General features: G+C 32.2%; 3 protein-coding genes across 6 annotated transcripts; 1 reads left to right on the top strand and 2 right to left on the bottom strand.

Annotated features, from left to right (window-relative positions):
- Nucleotides 1–402: 402 nt before the first annotated feature.
- On the top strand, nucleotides 403–9,853 carry LOC125056948 (zinc finger and BTB domain-containing protein 17). Of its 3 annotated transcripts, none has more exons than XM_047660322.1 (10): nucleotides 403–650; nucleotides 2,534–2,856; nucleotides 3,041–3,284; nucleotides 3,445–3,758; nucleotides 4,323–4,492; nucleotides 4,673–4,801; nucleotides 5,605–5,716; nucleotides 6,350–6,490; nucleotides 7,594–7,761; nucleotides 9,094–9,853. In XM_047660322.1, the coding sequence occupies exons 1-9, from the start codon at nucleotides 403–405 to the stop codon at nucleotides 7,740–7,742; spliced, it is 1,830 nt and encodes a 609-aa protein (XP_047516278.1). In that variant the 3' UTR covers nucleotides 7,743–7,761; nucleotides 9,094–9,853. The 3 variants fall into 3 exon arrangements, with proteins under 3 accessions (XP_047516278.1, XP_047516279.1, XP_047516280.1); XM_047660323.1 differs by having other exon boundaries at nucleotides 6,404–6,490; nucleotides 9,094–9,852; XM_047660324.1 differs by lacking the exon at nucleotides 403–650 and adding an exon at nucleotides 1,529–1,707 and having other exon boundaries at nucleotides 9,094–9,851.
- Nucleotides 9,854–9,855: 2 nt separating this feature from the next.
- LOC125056951 (proliferating cell nuclear antigen) lies at nucleotides 9,856–16,871 on the bottom strand. The gene is made up of 7 exons (XM_047660327.1): nucleotides 16,756–16,871; nucleotides 16,497–16,617; nucleotides 16,146–16,252; nucleotides 11,129–11,286; nucleotides 10,901–11,017; nucleotides 10,555–10,730; nucleotides 9,856–10,158 (listed from the first exon to the last, which is right to left on the bottom strand). Exons 2-7 carry the CDS (start codon nucleotides 16,608–16,610, stop codon nucleotides 10,048–10,050), a joined length of 783 nt encoding a protein of 260 aa, XP_047516283.1. The 5' UTR covers nucleotides 16,611–16,617; nucleotides 16,756–16,871; the 3' UTR covers nucleotides 9,856–10,047.
- On the bottom strand, nucleotides 16,756–18,565 carry LOC125056950 (NAD(P)H-hydrate epimerase). 2 transcript variants are annotated; one of them, XM_047660325.1, is made up of 4 exons: nucleotides 18,463–18,565; nucleotides 18,006–18,220; nucleotides 17,594–17,917; nucleotides 16,756–17,389 (listed from the first exon to the last, which is right to left on the bottom strand). In XM_047660325.1, exons 1-4 carry the CDS (start codon nucleotides 18,532–18,534, stop codon nucleotides 17,158–17,160), a joined length of 843 nt encoding a protein of 280 aa, XP_047516281.1. In that variant the 5' UTR covers nucleotides 18,535–18,565; the 3' UTR covers nucleotides 16,756–17,157. The 2 variants fall into 2 exon arrangements, with proteins under 2 accessions (XP_047516281.1, XP_047516282.1); XM_047660326.1 differs by having other exon boundaries at nucleotides 18,429–18,539.
- Nucleotides 18,566–20,849: the final 2,284 nt, after the last annotated feature.

Here is a 20,849-nt window from a genome sequence, read left to right as displayed (position 1 = left end):
TGAATAATATACTAAATATTATTAAATTATTAACGTTAAATATTTATATTAATTATTTAATATTTTAAATAAATAAAAAAATAAATAGAATAAATAAAAAATATTTAAAAAATGATAAATACTTAAAAAATTAATAAATTCAAATACAATTTTCAAATTTATCAATAAGTTCATTCATTGACTCTTGAAATATGAATTAATTATTAACAAATAAATATTTTGAATTAAGAATCCTGTAATAGGTATGTAGGAAATGATGATGTCATATACATATATATAATTGAATTATTAAATGTCAATTTTTAATATCTATTATTAATGTATCAATCTAAGAGTTTTTTTCGCTTACATTTGATGACTATTAATGGTACTAAGTATTCAATTTCTTTTTCAGATTTCAAGATGGTTAACACAAATGCGCAAAATAATAAAAACTATTACTGGCGAAAAAAAGCTGCCAAGGAAGCTGAAATGGCTCGTCAAGGCTTGTCAGTAAACAAGCCAATAAGAAAAACAGCAGCAGAACGTAATCGTGCCTATAGGCTGCGAAAAAAAATGCTTTCACAAGTAGAAGAATCATCCGTGCCTGAGATTTTATCCACACCGTCAACTTCAAGTTCACGAATAGTGACTTTTGCGCCATCATTTCGGTTAGCTACCATCAGTGATAATTAATTAATTAATTATTTGCATGCAATCAAAAACTATTTTTAGTAATGCCGTACATAAGCACGCACCCTTTTTTTCTAAGCTTCTATCATCTATGCTTTTATAAATTTTAACAATACTAACCGATTATCATTACGAAATCAAGATGCTAATAGCAAATTTAATTAACACAGATTAGTACTTTGTTTACAAATGCAGTAGAACCTAGACTTTTTGCATCTTATTTTTTCCTTTATTCTTATTTTCATTTATATTTACTCACCTCTTACTAAAACATGTATTCTGAGTGCTGAGCCGTTTCAATAAACATGTATGTATTAATTATAATAAGTAATATAAAGCTTTCGGCTTTGTCAAATCATATTATAAAAATCTGCGTAGACAAAAACAGGCGCGTGTTTTTGAGTTCGTTGACCTTTGTATTAGTTTTACAGCAACTTGAGCAAATCGTCCTATTAAATTATATTGTGTTTTACGTGCGACCCTTTTTTGTGAAAAAAAGTATAAACTATACAAATAATTTAAATGTTATTTTTCATCTCTAAAAATTTAATTACATCGCATAAATATTAAAATTTATAAAAATTTAATTACATCGCATAAGTATTAAAATTTCTATCATGGTGTGACCTATCTTAAACTTGAAAATTAAATAAAGTCTAGGGAGTTTGCGCATGGACAGCGTGGACTCGTGTTGGCGGGCGCTGTCGCCGCTTCTAGAATCGCGTGGCGTGCCCTATGTACGCGCACGCGCGCGCAGCCGACGCTTTGCGTAGCCCCCGCCGAACAAACACGAATCGCGACGCTAACCGTCGATCGATAAGATAAACGCGCAACCCCGCTTCTATGCGCTGAATCAATACCATTTTCATCGATTTTCATAGCCGCAGCCGCCGCACACGGAATTTGAGGGTCGCAAGCGGTGGTTGCGCGCAGTTTACTTGTGTCACGCTGTAGTTTAGTGAATATTTTAATAAATTTTACACCTATTGATTTTATTAAACCAGCTACAGCTAGATCTTCAATAAAATTTAAAAGGTAAACTTTTTTTTTAAATTTATTTACAATAATATCTATTTATGTATTTATGTCGTACTTTTACATGCATTTTTCTAAATACAATTAAATGTACTTAGGTATACATATTTTAAAATAAATTTAAAAAATGCTACTTTTATATTTACTATTTCGAAACTATTCAAAGACATTTTACATTTAATATACTTATTTATTATAATGAAAAGTGATTGCTTAGTGGTTAAGCGTACGATTGTCAATCGTAAGATCGTGCGTTTAAGCCCTGACTTTGCACCAATACATTTTTAAGCATGTGCGCAATGAACACATGCTCGTGCGGTGTAAGGAAACATTAGCATTTCGTAAACCCAAAAATTTACGACCTGTATAAGGCATAGAAAATATCAAACAAATACATCACAAATAGATGAAGCAGAGGTGTAGCACTTTTGCATTATTGGTATTTATTGCAAGATAACTGTTGACAGCGATGAAATATGTCGATAATTTACAATGCAATTTATGAAAGAATATATTGATTATATATTATATAGTGTGTACATATAATTAGAATAGTACACACTATATATTATGCTCTCAGTTCACGGTCAAGTTCCAAAAATCAACAACTTTTACGATTGATGTTATTTGTTTGGGGCTATCGGCTGCCGACTGCCGTTCGTTACTCGTTAGCCGTAAAGCTTAGGTATATTTTTAATCAATCAAATTACTGATGACAATTGACATTTTTTGACATTGAAAATTTCAAATTCCAATTTTTCCGCCGTTACAGAATGTTGGCGGTTAGAGTTTGTGTTAATAAAAAATGGTTATAAATCTATTACAGATGGATTAACCTTGAGAAGGAATCATTAAAAATGACATCGACTGACACATATCAGTTAAAATGGCATTCTCACAGTTCCCATTTAAATGGTTCCGTAGCATCGTTGCTACGCTCGGAGCGATTTACGGATGTGGTCCTTTGCACCATGGATGGGTCTCAGATACCGGCGCACAAATTCATCCTCAGTTCATGCAGCGTCTACTTCAGCGGTCTTTTCGAAGGACAACGTTCTGTGACGCGTATGGGGGGAATACTGTACGTAGTTCTGCCGTCGGAGATATCCACTAAAGCCTTGAAGATTCTCGTAGAGTACATGTACAAAGGTATAGAATTTTCATTATTGTTTATTTTAATGTATTGTAAGTAAATATTTACAGTTTCACTTGTAAATTAAGGATCTGCAATAGTTTTTCTTATTTAAACTTCATTAAGTATATTAATTTAATATAATTACTTATTTTTCTATTAATATTTGCCGGTTTAATTATTATAAATTAATATTTGCAGGTGAAACCACAGTCTCTAATGAAGTGTTAGACATAGTATTAAAAGCAGGAGAAGTGCTCAAAATTAGGGGATTATGGCGTCAGACAGATGAGATTGGGGGTGATTCTACACCTGCTGAGAAGACCACTACAAGCCCATCATCTGCTAAGCAAACAGAGAAAACAAAAGAAGTAACCAAAATAGCTTTAAAAAAAGATGAAAAAATTCTCAAAACATTTAATCCAATTCAGGGCCAGGGTGGGAGGTGTGTAATTTTTTTATGAAATATATATCTTATTGTTACACAACTTGAACAAGTCCATTTGTATGTTATTTTTATAACTTAGTTTTATAGGATAGAACTTTAAAAAATCATGATATCTGCTCCACACAGTAAGCAATATACCTTGTGTAATAATTTTCAGACCAATGTTTATTGGCCCTCCAAAGTTGGTTTTCATCAAAACAAGTGATGGGACTACTCAAGCTGCTATAAGACCTGCCGTACCAGGAACCAAAGGTCAGACTATATTTGTGACCCCTGCTCCAGCTAACACGGAAACCACTACATCCACTATCACAATGCCCACACCAACTATCAGCTTGGCTTTAGATGACGCAGAAGAAGGAATTCCAGCTAGGGTTGTAAAAAGAAATGTTGCAGAAAAGAAATATGGCAAGAAACAAAAGGTGGAGACTCCGGAAGAAGTTAAGGATGATAATGCCTCCGTTAGTTCAAGTAAGCTCTATTTATAATGTAAATAAGACTGGTTTTTATATGTAATTTCATTCAGAGTTTTCGATAAATGACACAAACTATTTTGATAAATGACACAAGAGATTTTCAGACGAGACTTATGCTAAGTATGACCAGGGCCGGATTTAGGGTAGGGCAACAGGCCTACAGCCCCGAGACCCCATACAATAGAGACTTCAAAAAAATGTTTTAAATTCCAATTAGTAAACAAATTTTCTTTTGATATATTATTATATTTTGTTAAATACTAAAAGAATCTACTTGGTTTCACAATAAATTATTGATTGAAAAACTCAACTGAATTTTTTTTCATTTCATTTGGAAAATAACTAGGCCCAGGGGGCCTCGACTCCTTTGTTGCCCGAGGCCTCCAGACCTCTAAATGCAGCCCTGGGTATGACTCCAGTATGTCAAAAAATGGAGTTTGGCATCTCAAAGCTTAAAATATTTGATAGCTTTAATGATGTTTTATATTTTTATATAACACATTGAAATATAAATAAGTAAATTTTCCTTTTAAATAACTAAATTTTAAAATATTTACAGAGAAATCAAGTCAAAGTAATTCAGCTGTGGAAGTCCATGTGAAAGAAGAGCCAGAATGGGATGCAAGCAGCATTGAGGAAGAAGAGAGATCCATTGCAGAGATGTTCCAAGCCGAGATGAGTGTCAAGTCGGAGCCATGTGATGATGTAGAAGTTGAAGAAGAGGGACTGGTAGGATTTTTTATGCTGTAATATTTGTACTTATATGGTACTATGCTCGGTACGGGCTTTCCTATATAGGCTTTAAAGACCCAAGACCATTTATTTTGTATTTGATAAATTAATAAATAAAATAGACATTCTATTGCCCTTGGGTTAGGAAGACTTGTTTTAAAATAAAATTAATTTCAGCTCTACAGTCCACTCTCATGTGAGCTATGCGCTGAAGTGTTCTCGGTGCCGGCTGCATGGGTCAGGCATGTGCAGCATCATGCGGACCAAGATGATCATCATGCTCGGAAGAGAAAACGGAGATCAGATGTTAGTGAGATTTTATTGTTTTAATACTTTAAAGCTAAAGATGTGTATCTGAAGAAATGCTTATGATATAGTCCATTTATCGAAGGCTATATTTTATACAAAATCTGCTACTTGGGTAGAAAAAAACGTTTCGTGACCACCCAGTGACTCTTTATACCTAAAAGTTACCATTATGTGGTGTAAAGTACTGGAAAGTCGAAAATAATATTAACAATAATGCGTAATTCAATCCCCACCCCGCATCGAGTAAAAATTTGATGTCAGGCACAGGCACATTACCCTCACAGTCTGTGCTTGAAAACAAAACGCATTCGAGGATTCCTACAAAAAATTAATAAAGCTTATGTAGTATAATTTTTGAGAGCTTTGCTTATTTTTGCTGGCAAGAGGAAGGAGGGGGGGGGTGATAAATTGCAGTAAATCAGATTACGTAATAATACTTGAGCGGCGGCTATACCTAAAAGGTTTTCTGAGATTTGGACGTGACAACGTCTTATAAATCGATGGAGCCGGCTGCACGCACGAAAAAACATGACTCATGCGGCGTTACCTCGCTCTGACGCGTTCCATTTAAGGCTTGAAGTGCAAGCGAGAGCGCGAAGCGACAGAGAGGCACAATCGGACTCCGCGCTCTTCAGCGTTCGACATCTGTCTCTCTCCTACTTGAGTGAGCGATTCGTGACGTCACGTTCAACTATCGTCAGTAAACCGACTTTACAGACAACCGATTTTCTTTTTTTTAATAATAATTACTATACGATTTTACAATTGAAATTGTAGTCAAAACGGAAAATAAATTTCAGAGCGACGACACAGAAGACACGACAGCTTTACTCCGCTGTGACCTTTGTCAGAAACATTTCCCGAACCCAGCGGAATGGGTGAGACACATACAAAGCTCGCACACGGAGACAGGTAATTATAAAAAAATATATTTTTCAAAATTCACCTTTTTATGAGCTGGGAATAGAACTCAGAACCTCGGATTACAAAACCATACAAATATTTAATTTCCACTAAAATAGCTACTCTAAATATGCATAATATAATAATATAATTATTTGTTAAATAGTCTATAGAAATGTTGCCATATTATGCAATAGCAGTGTTATTTTAATGTATATAAACTGAGCTTAGCTATTTTATATTGTCTATACCGTAGAAGTTTGCCTTTTTATAAAAAAAAATAATGCTTTAAATACAACATAGCTGAAATCTGATTGTTATGTATGTGGCTAATTCTTGAAACTCATGATAATCACTTCAGTTATGTTTAACATGTGTTGCCATTTTTCATTTATTTTTTGTCAGTATTAAATTAATAAGATGGCAACATCAGCTAGTGTTGCCATTTTACATTGATTGATGTGAGTAATTCTCGTAAATGGCAACATTAGCCAGAGTTGCCATTTTACATTGATTAATGTGAGTAATCGTAAATGATAACATTGGCCAGTGTTGCCATATCACACTGAATACTGCTAGTAATGAATAAGATGGCAACACTGGCCCGAGTGGTCCTAAAGCGTCGGATGTTGCGTTGTCCAGAATTGGCCTTATCAAACAACAGTGAACCACCAAAACGTCACAATCGTTTCACAGACGGCGAGCAAAGCAAGAAATGCGAACAATGCAACAGGAACTTCCCGTCGCATGCCTCCATGCTCATACACTTGCGCACGCACACGGGTTCGTATGTTTATTTATTAATAATCTTTTTTCATTATTTATTATATACATACTGAATTATCGGAGGCTGCAAAAGTGTTTCTTTTCGACCTTAGAACATGCACCCGTTATTTTCTCAAATATTTTATATTATTAGGGAACGTTCAAGTATTACGTCACGCAATTTTCTGAGATTTTTGCCCCCCCCCCCCCCCTGCAACGCGCCGTAACGTTTTCCTTTACCCAATACTAAAACGTTTTGTGACCACGCAGTGACTCTTTATGCCTAAAATTTACCATTATGTGGTGTAAAGTACTGGAAAGTCGAAAATAATATTAACGCGTAATTTAATCCCAAGCCCGCGCGCGCCAAAATTCGTTACGTGTTACTTGAACGCTCCCTATTTAATGTAGAAAATTTCTTTTGTTTGTAAAATTACTAAAGAAAATTTTAAAAAAAGTAAGTCATCAATAATTATAATATTATTACTAACTTATAAACGTTACAATTAACTAATTACTAATATTATATACTATAAATTAACTAATTAACTAATACACTTCTAATCACATTTACGTTTACACAAATTTCTCATATCGACATGATACTATACGAGTATTAATTAAAAATATATCACTAAACTAAATACGCACTTCTAGGTGGGATATATAGTATTTAAGTCGAAATTAATTTAGTTTTTTTATAAACAAAATAAAAATGAACTTCGCTGTTTTTCTTCGTTAACGTATTTTTAATTTAAATACGACATTTTTACACGCTGATTCAATTGAACAATAATTGAACGCGTTTTAATACATTAATATTGACTATTTTAACATTTTAAATTTTTGAATTAATTTATAATATGTATCTGTTTTTAGTATTTATTATTTAATTAGTAAAATAAAATTAGGTATTATTTAAATAAATAAAAAAATCATCAATTTTTAAAAAAATCATCAATTTTAAAAAAATCATCAATATTTCCCGTTTTATCTTAAGTACTCTTCTCTCTTTTCATCACTGCATAAACATAATTTGACAGAAAGAGACGAAACGACTTTAGTTAAAAGAGGACAATTGGACTGATTAATTTTTATTAAAAAATATTTAATTTTGTTAGGCGAACGCCCATTCGTATGCGGGCTCTGCAACAAAGGTTTCAACGTGAAATCCAACTTGTTGCGCCACCTGCGTACGTTACACGACCAAGTGGTAAGCCCCACTGAGCTCGATGAAGCTGGACCTTCGGAGCTGAAGAAGGAAACCTGAGCCAGGGGAGGAGGGGCAGGTAAATTAACATTATGGTCTCTTAAATGTTTTTTTTTTATGGAATGTAAATGTTTTTTTTTTATTGTTGGAGATTCTAAAATATATTTCGCCAAATTTTGCTAAGTTACAAAGCTGACCCATGGCAAACATAGTTCAATAAAAATAACTATCTACTATAATAATAATATTGGTTGTTGGTAGAGGGGCAAAAATTACGGGTTGTATGTATTTTTGTATGTTGATAAGAAAATAAAAAAATTACTTAAAAAATAAAAAACATTATTGGGGTGGACACCTTTTATTACTTAGGGGTTCGAAAAATTGATAGTAGCCCATTCTCAGACTTACTGAATATGCATGTAAAATTTCATAAGAATCAGTCGAGCCGTTTCGGAGGAGTATGGGAACAAACATCGTGACACGAGAATTTTATATATTAGATAAAAATTAATTAAGATTATTATTATCTTTTTTCTTAGCGTATAGAGAATATAATAAAAGAAATGGAATGCTTATTTAATTAATTTTAATAACTAAAATAATAAGAATTTAAAAAAAAACTTAGCAATATAATCAGCTCGTAATAGGTGTTAAGCTAAAATGTTGCAATAGGAATGATTTCCCTTTGAGAGCTTCCCTCAGTTTGCTATCAACCGGTTTCAAGAACTACAGGAATAAAATTCTTATCATGGTTCATAGACCAGGCTTTTAACACCATACGAACTATATAAGGGGAGTGAAACCGGGGGCACAGCTAGTTAAAAGTCAAAAAACATTTATTCATAAAGGTAACACAATGTACACTTATGAACGTCAAAAAACAGATATACATTAAATGTTTCAAATTTTACATTTACTGCCAGTTCTCAAGGGCGTAGAACGGAAGAGAAAAACTGTCAATAAACTCTCCGCCACTCATTTTAGTCGCCAAGTTTTTTGTTTTACACAACGTTTGTAAGGAGCTGCAACCATTACAATTTTTTTTTTTTTTTGGACAATTCACACCAATTGACCTAGTCCCATGCTAAGCTGGTGAAGCTTGTGTTATGGGTAATAAGCAACGGATATACATACATATTATAGAAAGATAGACATATAAATACATATTTAAACACCCAAGACCTAAGCACAACATCAAATGCTCATCACATTGATGTTTGTCTCAGCCGGGGATCGAACCCGGGATTCGCAGTCAGGGGTACTAACTACTAGACCAATAAGCCGTCAAAATAATAAAATAAATTAAAAACAAAAATTTGTCCTCTAGCAGCAGGAGGCATGGTGAAATAGGAGCACGCACTTACATTCCTCTTTTGTCTTTGAAATCTGTTAATAAACACATGTATGACAGGCAGAGGTCGCGGTCGTCCGCCTCTTACGATGAGCGCCAGTCGCAAAGGCGGCGTGGGCCGAGGCGACGCACTTCGCAAGCAGAGCTACTCGCTCTTCCTCAAGCAGCGGGCCGTTCTCTTCTCCGCCAAGAAGTGGAAATAGCACCGCTCGTACCGTGAGACGCTCATTTAATTTTTTACTTTGTTTTATGATGCAATTAAGAATCATATTATACTCCATTTAGATCTGCCTTATTATGATCTGCCATATTCAACAACGGTAAGACTTAAATGTCATACATACATACAGAATTTAAAAAGCTAATAAGTAATAGTGCACTTTGGTAAAATCTGAACAATTTTAATTCAGCTGTAACTAAATAGTGAGTGTCTCAAGGTAGAAGTGGGAATTATCTGCCCCTCCTCCCTTTTTAATTTTAAGAGTAAATTATTTTTATATCTAGTCTACTAGATCTCATTTCTTAGACAAGTAGTCATTTAAATATAGTTTTAGGTTAACATTGGTTTTAATGCTAATATAATATCCAAAGAATAGTTTCGTTGTTGAACGAATGTCAACTGTTTTTAAATTTCATGTGACAATTGCATGACATTTTAAGTGATTTGACATTTTAATTTTGTCATAGAGACATTAATTTTATTGAAGAAACTTATTTTATGTTCTTACATTCCTATGTGTGGTACTTAATTTAATACTCATGTTTAACATGTATTTGTACTATTTTATAAAATAGTGAAGAGAAATAAAATTCAGACATTACAAAAATTGTTTTATTATCTTACACAATAATAGGCACTGCGGTATTGATATCTTAGTACTATTGAATAAGGTTCACAAAGAAGCTTATAAAAGAGGAAATCACGGTTTCCATTTATTATGAATTAACTTTGTGAATTATATGATTTGTATTTAGTGGAATGACAGCGGTATCAGCCTTGAACACGATGGTCGTCTAGTTATCATCTTCCTCAATCTTAGGAGCTAAGTAGTAACGGATATGTCCAATATCTGGGATACGGTATTCCACAACTAAAGGTACATCGGCTGACATTGATAGTTGTACCTGAGAGGAATAATAAAAATTTGTACTCAATTTTATTCAGAGCAGTGTTGGTCTAGTGGTATAAGCGTGTGACTTTTAAACTTGAAATTGCGAGTTCAAATCACTTGTGGACCAAGACCATGCTTTGTGTGTACAAAACGAAAGTAAATATTGTAAAGAAACAGGCAATTCAAGCAGATTATGTAAGCTATTATGTCATCCTTAGTGCTAAGTCTCATTCTGAATCTCATCCTAAGACCCATTCTATTGTCTCATTGTTATAGAAATCCACTTATTGCCATATAATTTGAATTACCTGTTTGTCTAAAAAGATCAATGGATAGGCCATTGAAGGATTTAAAGAGGACTCTAATTTAACTAGTATCCTTAAAGTGGATATTTAATTAAAATAATCACCTGAGGACTGAGTGAAGTGGCCTTTGTGAAATAGTTGAGGTATTGACAAGCAAAGGTAAGTGTGACAGGCTCGTCCATTTCTATAATGACAGCTTCGTCTTCCTTGTCTATTGATGCTGTCTGAGCTAACTTTATGTTAGCAGAACCAATGTCACCACTTGTTGAGAACTTTACACCTGTAAATAGAATATATTTTGTTAAGTGGCCTGACCACCTATTGGAAAAAAAAAAATGAAGGCACGTCTCACTGAAACTTTATACTGCATATTGGCTTAATATAACAATATTATGCATGTTAATAAATAAAAGATCAATCATTGAAAATTGAATACAACATTTTACGAACCTTCTTTGGTGCATGAGATAACAATGGATTCTCCAAACTGTGACAGATCTCGACACATGCGTGCAAACTCTGCACTGGGCATACGAATTGTGCAGCTATACTCAGTCTCAGGTATACCTGTAGAAAAATTAAAAAAAAAAAAACAATTAATGATACCAAAATTGTACTAAAGGATACATCCCTCTTATAAGATATATGTATATACATATTATAGCGAAGCAAACATACCTAAATGCTCTAGATCCAGATTCATAAGTTTCATTTCATAGTCAGAAACTTTTTCTTGGTTTGGACTTTCAAAGACAAATGTAACTGTATCAGCATTGTCTTGGGCCTTCATAGTAACCGTATCTTTGTCCCCAGCACATTTTAAGATCTTTGTCATACTGCAACATTATAAATTTTATATATACATTATATAAAATAATAATATTAGCCTTTATTCTTAAATATGAATTTTAATACTTAAAAAGCTTAGATATTTGTTAGATAATAAGGGCATAAAGAATATCATTATATTACAATTTTAGGGTATAAAGAAGTTACTTGAATTATTAAAACCCTGTAATTAACTATCAGAAACTAATTATATGAAAAGAAATGTTATGTTTTGTTTTTTCATAAACAAGTACAATTTTCTATAATGCAATAAAATGTGCTGACCTTTCAGCATCACTAAACCATACAAATTAAGGTCTAGAGTTGTTAAATATTGCCCTGGGGATAGAGTTAGGTTTAAAGACTTTATTTCTCAAAAAAGACAACAAATGTCACTTACATGAGAATAATACTCTAGATAACATAACATTGTAGTCGTTCTTAAAATAATCACAATAAAATATAGCCGTACATGCAATAAATTTAAAAAATAAAAGTAAACAAAGAAATATGAATTAAAAGTAAGTAATAAGTAAGTAATAAGAAATGAATTTAAAAGTAATTTTGTTTAACATATTCACTTAGCTTCGATTTGAATGAATTGATAGAAGTAATATTTTTTATATATGTGGGTAGTTTATTATACAGCTGTGCGCCTTCGTAGGTAAACATTTTTTTGCCGTAGTTCGTACGTACTTTAGGTAATGCAAGATAACTCGTTCGACGCATACTTCGTACACGTGGCGGTTTGGAGAAAGCTAAACTAGTATGGAGAGAACTTGTTATAATTTTTTTTACAAGAATACATGTGTGATAAATATAAAGTTGTTTTAGATTCATTATGTTTGTGTCTCGATATATATTTATGGTAGGTGCAAGATAATTATAGTGGAACAGTATTTTTATAATTTTATTTTGTAATACTTGAATATTTATTAATTTAGTTTTAGCGGCGCTGCCCCATACTTCAATTAAATAAAGTAGATGTGGCTTGACCAACGAGTTGTAGATGGTGTAACGTACCTGACGTGTGATACACCGAGCAATGTGTCGAAGTGATCCCATAAGTGAGCAGAGCTTAGATCTGATGTGCTCAATTTGTGTATTCCACGTCAAACCGCTATCCATTCTAAGACCGAGATATTTTTCCGTACTTTTTTCTTCTATGACCGTGTTATTTATTTGTAATGGATCATGAGGTAAAACTTTTTTATTTTTAGATTTAAATATAATGTAGCATGATTTCGACGCGTTGACAGTGAGTAAATTATATTGAAACCAAGTGAAGAGTAGATTAAGGTCTTCTTGGGCTCTGCTGAAGATATCTTTGATTGAACTGCCAAAGTAAAATAAACACGTATCATCTGCATATAAAGTAAGGTGACCGTTTAATCCAATTTCATGCAAGTTATTTATATAAATAAGAAAGAGTAATGGACCCAAAATAGAACCCTGTGGAACGCCGTATTCGATAGGCAACGGTTTACTCTGAGTATTATCTATTTTAACTACCTGAAATCGATTTTTTAAATATGATTGAAAAATTTTGAGAGCTGTGCCTTTGATTCCAATGCATTCAAGCTTTTGTAGTAATAGTTTATGGCTTACAGTATCAAATGCTTTTTTTAAATCAATAAATACACCTAACGTAATGTTTTTATTATCTATGTTGGTCCTAATTTTAGTAATTAAGTCAATAGTTGCAGTTAATGTATTACTTTTTGGTCTAAAACCATACTGTCGTTCAAATAAAAAATTTATAGACGTTAGATACTTTGTAAGACGGTTATATAGTATCTTTTCAAGTATTTTACTTATTATGGGTAGCACCGAGATTGGTCTATAGTTTCCAGTGTTAGTTTTAGATCCAGATTTAAAAATGGGAGTAACTTTAGCTATTTTTAGAGAGTCTGGGAATTCTCCAATTTCTAATAATTTGTTAAAACATTTAGATAGGTTTTTAGCAATATGATCTTTTATACATTTTATAGATTTTGTGCTAATACCGTCCAGGCCTGCACTACAATGTGTATCCAAATTATTTATTACTTTTAAAATTTCGTCACTACTACATGGTTCTAGAATCATCAAGTTTGTAGACTGTTTAGTTGAAGGTAAAGCTTTTGAAAAATTATCATGATAGGTTTTTGGTATTTCGTCAGCCAGAATTTTACCTATTCCAGTGAAGTATCGGTTAAATTCCTCACAAATATTGTTTTTATTAGTAATTTCGATAGAATTTATTATAATTTTCGAAGGCCCACAGCTAGTATTTGTTTTATTTTTTGCTAGGTCATTTACAAGGTTCCACATTTTTTTCGGATTATTTTTTAATTTTATGAATTTTTGAAAGTAATAGGCATCTTTGGTATCCCTAATGCGTTTACAAACATAGTTTTTATAGTCTTCGAATTCTTGCTTTGTAGTTTCACAGTCACGCATGTTTTTTAATTTTATCCATAGTTTATTTCTTTGGTTTATTTCGCTGATTAAATCATTATTAATCCAATCCTTTTGAGGTTCGTTAAGTATTTTCTTTTTGATTATTTTACAGTTGTTTACGTGATCTATAATAGAATTTTCCAGTATCTTGTAGTCATCATTATCTTCGTCAAGTCCAAGAGTTGTTGTTAATTTTCCCAATTTTTCGTAATCGATCGCTTGGTACTCGATAATTTCTTTCTTCAGAATCTTGACAGTTTTTAACTCTACATATATATGTTTATGGTCTGACATAGAAGATTCCATTAAAGCCATGTGAAAGTGATCTTTTATTAAGTTCGTTGTAGCGTGATCTAATATAGATTTTCGTGTTGTTGAATCCCTTGTGGAATACTTTTTAGATATTTTATTGAGTATTGTATATCCAATTTCGTTCATAAGTTCAATGTACTGCTTAGATTTAGTGTTTTTAGTTAATAAATCTGTATTGAAATCTCCAAAAACTATAGCTCTGCGTTTTCTTCGAAGCTGTTGAGTGTATGCTTCAAGGAATTGATTGTAGTTAGTATTACCAGGGTAATAGATGACACCTACTTCTATTTTATATCTTTTTAATTGTACCCAAAGATAATTATTTCCATCCTGGTAGATTGATTCTGACAAGTTGTGCTCAAGACTGTTATGAACATATATAGAAACTCCACCACCAATTGTATCTGTACGAAAATTGTAATAGTGTGTGTAATTTGGTAGTTTTAGTTCGCAAGCCTGTTTCTCATTTTTGATCCAGGTTTCAGTTAGTAATATTATGTGTATAGTTGTCGAGAACGATTTGAGCACGCATTGTAGTTCATCAAACTTTCCTTGTTTGCAAATACTTCGAGCATTTAGATAAAAGAATGACAGTCTGAAATTAGTTTTTTGTATGTCGTTGTAGCTGTCGAGCACTTGATATGTGTTTACATTCGCTATTGCCTCTTTAATTATCAGTTTTTTGATGAATTTTTTATTATTAATGGTGTTCCGTTTTTATATTTTATTGTTATGTCTGTTTCGCCATTACTTTGGCGTCGGAGCAATTCTTCTTTTAAGTTTTTTAGGAATTTTTGCTGTGCTGGAGTTTGGTCTGAGAAAATTTGTATTGTTGAAGGCAGCTTACTTTTGTTTTGAAGAAGAAATTTGACTGTGTCTGAAGAGTTATAGAATACCTTAACTCGACGAATTTTCGTTGGATTATATTTGCCTAACCTAATAATTTTTATCGGTTTCGGAACATCTTCTGTAAGTGCTCGGAATATATTTAATATATCGGTTTCGTCTTGAAGCATATTTTCTCTTAAATTATTGGTATTTTGTTCTGGTAGCCCAACCATAATGATGTTTTTCTTTCTTTTATTTCGTTCGTTTACTTCTTGAATCAATTCTTCGCTAAACATTGGTTGGATAAGCTTTGAAGATGTCTGGGGTTCAGTAAGACTCATTTTTTTCACACTGGTTTCTAAAGTATTGATTTTATTTTCTCCTAAAATAAGTTTCTTCTCTAATTGACTCATTTGTTTTTTAATTTCAGTATGTTCTTTGTGAATACTAGATGAAGATCCTTTTATTTCATTTATTTGAGATTTTATTTCCGAAATATTTTCATGAATTATTATTCTTGTTTGCTCATTTGATGATCTAATTTCCGTTATCTGATTTTTTACCTCAGCAATACTGTTCTGCATTTTGTTCATGATTTGCTCATTTGATTCATTATTTTTCTCTAAGAGTGATATTATGTGGGACAATTCGGAACGTACAGACTTGATTTCGTTTAAACACTTGCATTCATGATCAAGTGGTTGTTTTCGTTTGCGATTTGTTATATAGTCCGCTTCCATACTACGCAACTTTGACAAGTCCGGTTGTGAACCGCCACTTGCATGTGTTGGTGAACGCAAAACACTCATTATAAAATATGTGCGTGTTGACTCGTTACTAGACTATACTTGCCTATTGGTGTAAGCAGGCTAAAAAATAGTTTCTGTTTCCTTCCCTCGAGGTGGTGAGGGGGGCCGCTGTGCACTACACTCGCGATTTTTTTGTCCTTGGTGTAATAAGCAAAACAGCACAAAAACAAAATGCTAATTGTAAACCATTTGAGCCGTAGTAACCAGCTAATAAGTTCGAGTTCCAAATGACAATAAATAAATTAACTTAGCAATGACTCCGTGCACACGTCCACTCAGCAAAAGATTCGAACGACTACTCAGCAGGAGTTGTAGATCTTATGTTAACAATTAGGTAGTTAATACCAATTACATAATTTAAGAACTTTGCTTTATTTTAAGGCCAGTTCCTGTTTTAAATGTTAATAAATGATGACCTTTATTTTAAAGTAAAAAAAATAAATGTATGCATTCCGAAAATATTGTGTTAAGCATACCTGCCAAGATTCATGCCCATTGTTACATTTCTATCACATCGGTACTTGTCGAATCCATCTGCCCTTAATAACAGTGATACTAATGCAACATGGGAGTTGTCCATAGCCTGTAAAAAAAAATTTAAGACTTTGGGAATTATATATTTGCTTCAAATGCATCATTTATAGCACTATCTGAGCAAACTTTTACTTTGTTGCTGTCCATTTGTATAGCAAGTGTACATTTGACTACTATTTTAGCCATATACCAATTAAAAATTGAACAACCATATTAGATGGCGCTTTTAAAATTTGCAAATTCTGTATTTAAATCCTAAGATTAATTTGTACATTTTTTAAACCAGTGCATACCTGCAGTTGGATTCCATTGTCATCGCAGTCAAATGTGGCCTGAGTGAGAAGATCTTTGATTGCTTCTAAGACTTTCTTTAAAATAGAGCTTTTAAGTAAGCGTGCTTCGAACATTTTGTTTCTGTAATAGAAGAAATATTGTCTAAGTCGTCATTTCGCAACGCGGTAATGGACGTGTAAAGCCGTAACAGAAAATGTAAGAAAGTTTGGTAATATTTTTTTACTACTACAGTATAAATCACTTTAAATAAGTACTTACGTCTATTGTTAAACTTTATAATGTTAAAATATCAATAGCCGTTGAGAATAAATAATTCCAACTGGAGTTGCTGACCGCTTACAAAACGAATGACAGCAAGACGCCGGATTTCGCTGACAGCGGCGAAAAATACCGCGAAAATCATAACTTGACAGATATTGTCTATGGTGCATTCTATCTACTCTAGATTTTATGCCTAAATAAATGTGCGTTCATAAACTAATATTTTAAATTTTTTTCAAAGGTACGTTTATAAAATAAATCAAACATCTAATATTTATAGTTTATTTTATTAAAATAAAATAAAAATCAGAATTAGGATTCAGAGCAGTATATATATTGTGTACTGCTTCTTAATTTAAATAAATTATGAAATCACAATAAAATAAATTACATAATAATTTAGCTTAATTCAACAACTTGATCTTGATTAGAGTACGGAGGGAGAGTCAAGTTATATTTTTGTAAAATAGCAGGAGGAAGGAATCTGCCACCCAAAAAATGTCGAGCATTTTTGATAAATTCTGGCTTTGCACATTTCTTTGGCGCAGATAGGGAAATAATTAATGTTGGCTTCAATGCAGAATCTGAATCTGGACCTGTTTCTACATCCCATCCACTTGGGATATCCACACTAAAATAAAAATAAAACATTTTTAATATCTAAATACCACCTATCTAATACCATAATACCAACTTTCATGTTAATACTTATTTAAATGTTATATTCTTAGTCTTATTTAATTCATGTTATGTATTATGTTTAATTTAGCTAAAACCTATGGTTTCATAGACACCAAAATGTAATTTCTTTTAGTTGTAAACTCTAACTACAAACCTACAAACAGGTAATCCAGAGTAAATTAAGGCATCTAATGCTGGTTTTAATGCATCTCTCACTGGAGGTTTAAAACTAAATCCAAATAATGCATCTACAACCAATTTGTAATGATTCTTCAATTCATTAGATGGAGGGAGGTTATCCACAATATTAACCCCAAACTTCTCACATTGCCATAACAAATTATCATATAAGGGTTTAGGAGTTCTTTTTGGATAGTATACTGCTACAGAATAGCCAAATAATGTCAAGTGTCGAGCAGCTACCAACCCATCACCACCATTATTGCCTGGTCCACAAACAATTAGTGCTGTATTACAACTGTAAAAAGATATAAATTCTACTAAATAAGTTATTGCAGTTGATTAAGTAAATAAATAAAGTAGTGGATCTTTAAATAGTATCTTACGAAGTCACTGGATAGACTTTGGCTACTGCTGTTGCAACACTTAATCCAGCTAATTCCATAAGTTGATCTACACTAAACTTATATTCATTGAATAAGTCCTGATCTAAAGCTGCAGCATCTTCTTGACTTAAATAAGATATATTTCTTGTAAGGTCACTACATGTTTCTCCAGTACAAGCCATTTTGCTGTAACTCCAAGTATTTGTAATCCTTAACTAGAAAAATATACATTGAATTTTCATATACGGTTTGAAAATTGTTATAAAATAATGTTTATAATTATATACATGAAATCAGTAATTGTTACAATAATCAGAACCATGATTTTTTAAAATAATTTATTATTCTCCTTGTCTAAAATCTAATAAATGTCCTACAATAAAAAAAAAATTATTTAAATATTGAATAAACACATCCGCGTACCAAAAAAACAGTTCTGATTAATTTATTGACTAACATTGAGATTATTACAAAGGAATAATAAAAACTTTGGTCTTTGTGTTTTTATGATAACAATAACATTAAACATATCGATATCACGCACAGATCAAGTATAGGTAAAATTGATACATTTACAAATTAGGAAGACTCTCAATATATAAGTTTATTTTTATCTATGGAAGACAGTCAATAAACAAATTTGCTGGTGTTTCATTTTCACATTATAATCTATATATATAAAAAGAAAATGGTGTTCGTTTGAGGCTCTTTCACGCTTAAACCACTGATCGTATCGACATGAAACTACCACCATTCGATGCGAATTTTTTCCTAGATGGTTTATGGCTATTTATTATTTTAATTCCAACGTTCCTTCATTTTTTTATTGCTGTTTTACTTTTATGAAAATTTATGCATACGGACTTCCTAGAACGTGAAAACGTCAACATCTGTCAAAAACTCGATTTACGAAATATTTCAATTTTCTTAGCGGGAAATTAAAAAGAAGATATGAAAAATATGAAAAAATAATAATAATGAAACATAAAATTTTATTTATTTCGCCCAGCACAGCGGGCGCGAAACGGCTAGTATTATATATAACTTATATTATATTATACAATATTGTACTTCTTGCAATGCTTCTGCTCATGGCTCTGTGAAGTGAACCTAAATTCTTACTGATTCGTAAGTCGTAACTCGTAACTGTGTGTATTGTGATTGTGGTTTTGAATTGATTTGATATTTTTAATATAATTCATTTAACAAAGATGATTCATTTAAGAAACAGTTAACAAATATGAATTCACCCATTGCATGAGAACTAAAAAACTATGTACAACAAAATATGAATATATAATATATAAAAAAAATTGGTTTAAATTATAGGTCTTTTGTCATTTCAATCTATATCGCCAATAATTGTCGGATATCGATAACGGTTTAAAAATTTAAGAATATTGGCTTTGATATGTCACACTTTTAAACTCTATATTCATTCTCTAGTTTTTATAGCTTACTTTTTGTATACCGCCGGTTTTTCGACTTTAATTATGAAATTGAAATCAAATAATTATATTAAGCATAGCAAGTTAAAATCTGTATAAGTCTTTGAGTATTTAGCCAGAAGTGGTGTAGGACAAGCACTACTAACACAGACTATGATTTATCCCGGAAATGTGTAAGGTCCCCAAGGGATAGTCAAAAAATTGTTACAATCCAAAATCCGCCCAGACGAATTCGCAAGTAGAAGGTTAGTTTAAAATAACAATCATAAAGATCTATTTGCTTCGTATGTTGACAGAATAAATTTCTGAAAACCGTTATATTTTAAGGTATACATTGAAGTAAAGAATAGGTATACATTGGTGTTGGAAAAGCAATTAATCGTTTTTTAGTTACTCCAGTGGAGGTTCAAAACTATATGGAATACATAATACGTTATTACAGATCCCTACATGTTTGCATCGAAACTAGATATAACTTACATTTGGTAATTTCAAAGTAGGTGTTGCTGATTCCTTTAATTTTATTTTGTTGTTAGCCAGCAACAAGAATCATGACGTATCAAAATTATCGGAGCAAACTTTACTTGTACGTTTGGGTAGCCATGTTCTGTGATTTTCACAAGCTTTTATCCATTGTTGTCGACGGATAGGGTCTTTTGGAAATCTATAATAAAAATAAAACTGTTATATAACAAACTAAAAAAAATGTATCCATAATTACATTATATTGTTCATTCGTTCAATAATTTATCGATAAAAAAATAGTATGTGTCCCCTCTCTAAAATGACGTAAACCGGCGTTGGTGTGGCTAACTACCAACTTAGGAAAATAACCATTATTAGGATAAATTCATGTGATAAATTTTTAAAATTTTTCACGTCCTTTCTTCATTAATTAAAGACATTAGTATAATAAGAAAATTTGAAGTGTCGGGTAAACCTTCAAAGTATTTGTGAGCGAATCCACGAACAGGACAACTAATCAATAGTAAAGCATATTTACTTAAGTCATTGAACAATATGATTGCTATGTAAGTACCATCTGTTAGTAAAAAAATTAAGCCACAAAAAACGTCGTAGTGCGGAACTTTGCAATAAACTGGCAACATTGACTCGGCATTACTCGGCAATGAATATTTATTTGATTTTCACGTATTCTTATAATATACGATAATATTACTTAAGAAAATACTTACAGATGAAATGTCACGTTGTCTTTTTGTACACTCGATGTGTCAGACCTTTTTTTACAGCCGAATACACTGCATCCAGTCATTTTTGTCGGAGCTCTTTACACTAACAAGCGTCATACCGGAATGGCGCGGAAGGGTCGAGAAACAGTTTTATATAACGCGTATGTCCAGCGGGTTCGTACTTTGACAGAGGGGGACGCGCG

The sequence above is a fragment of the Pieris napi genome, chromosome 15 (genome assembly GCF_905475465.1).
Source record: "Pieris napi chromosome 15, ilPieNapi1.2, whole genome shotgun sequence".
NCBI classification, from domain to species: Eukaryota; Metazoa; Arthropoda; class Insecta; order Lepidoptera; family Pieridae; genus Pieris; species Pieris napi.
The sequence above is the reverse complement of the archived record's forward strand: the minus strand, read 5'-3'. Positions and strand labels throughout refer to the sequence as shown.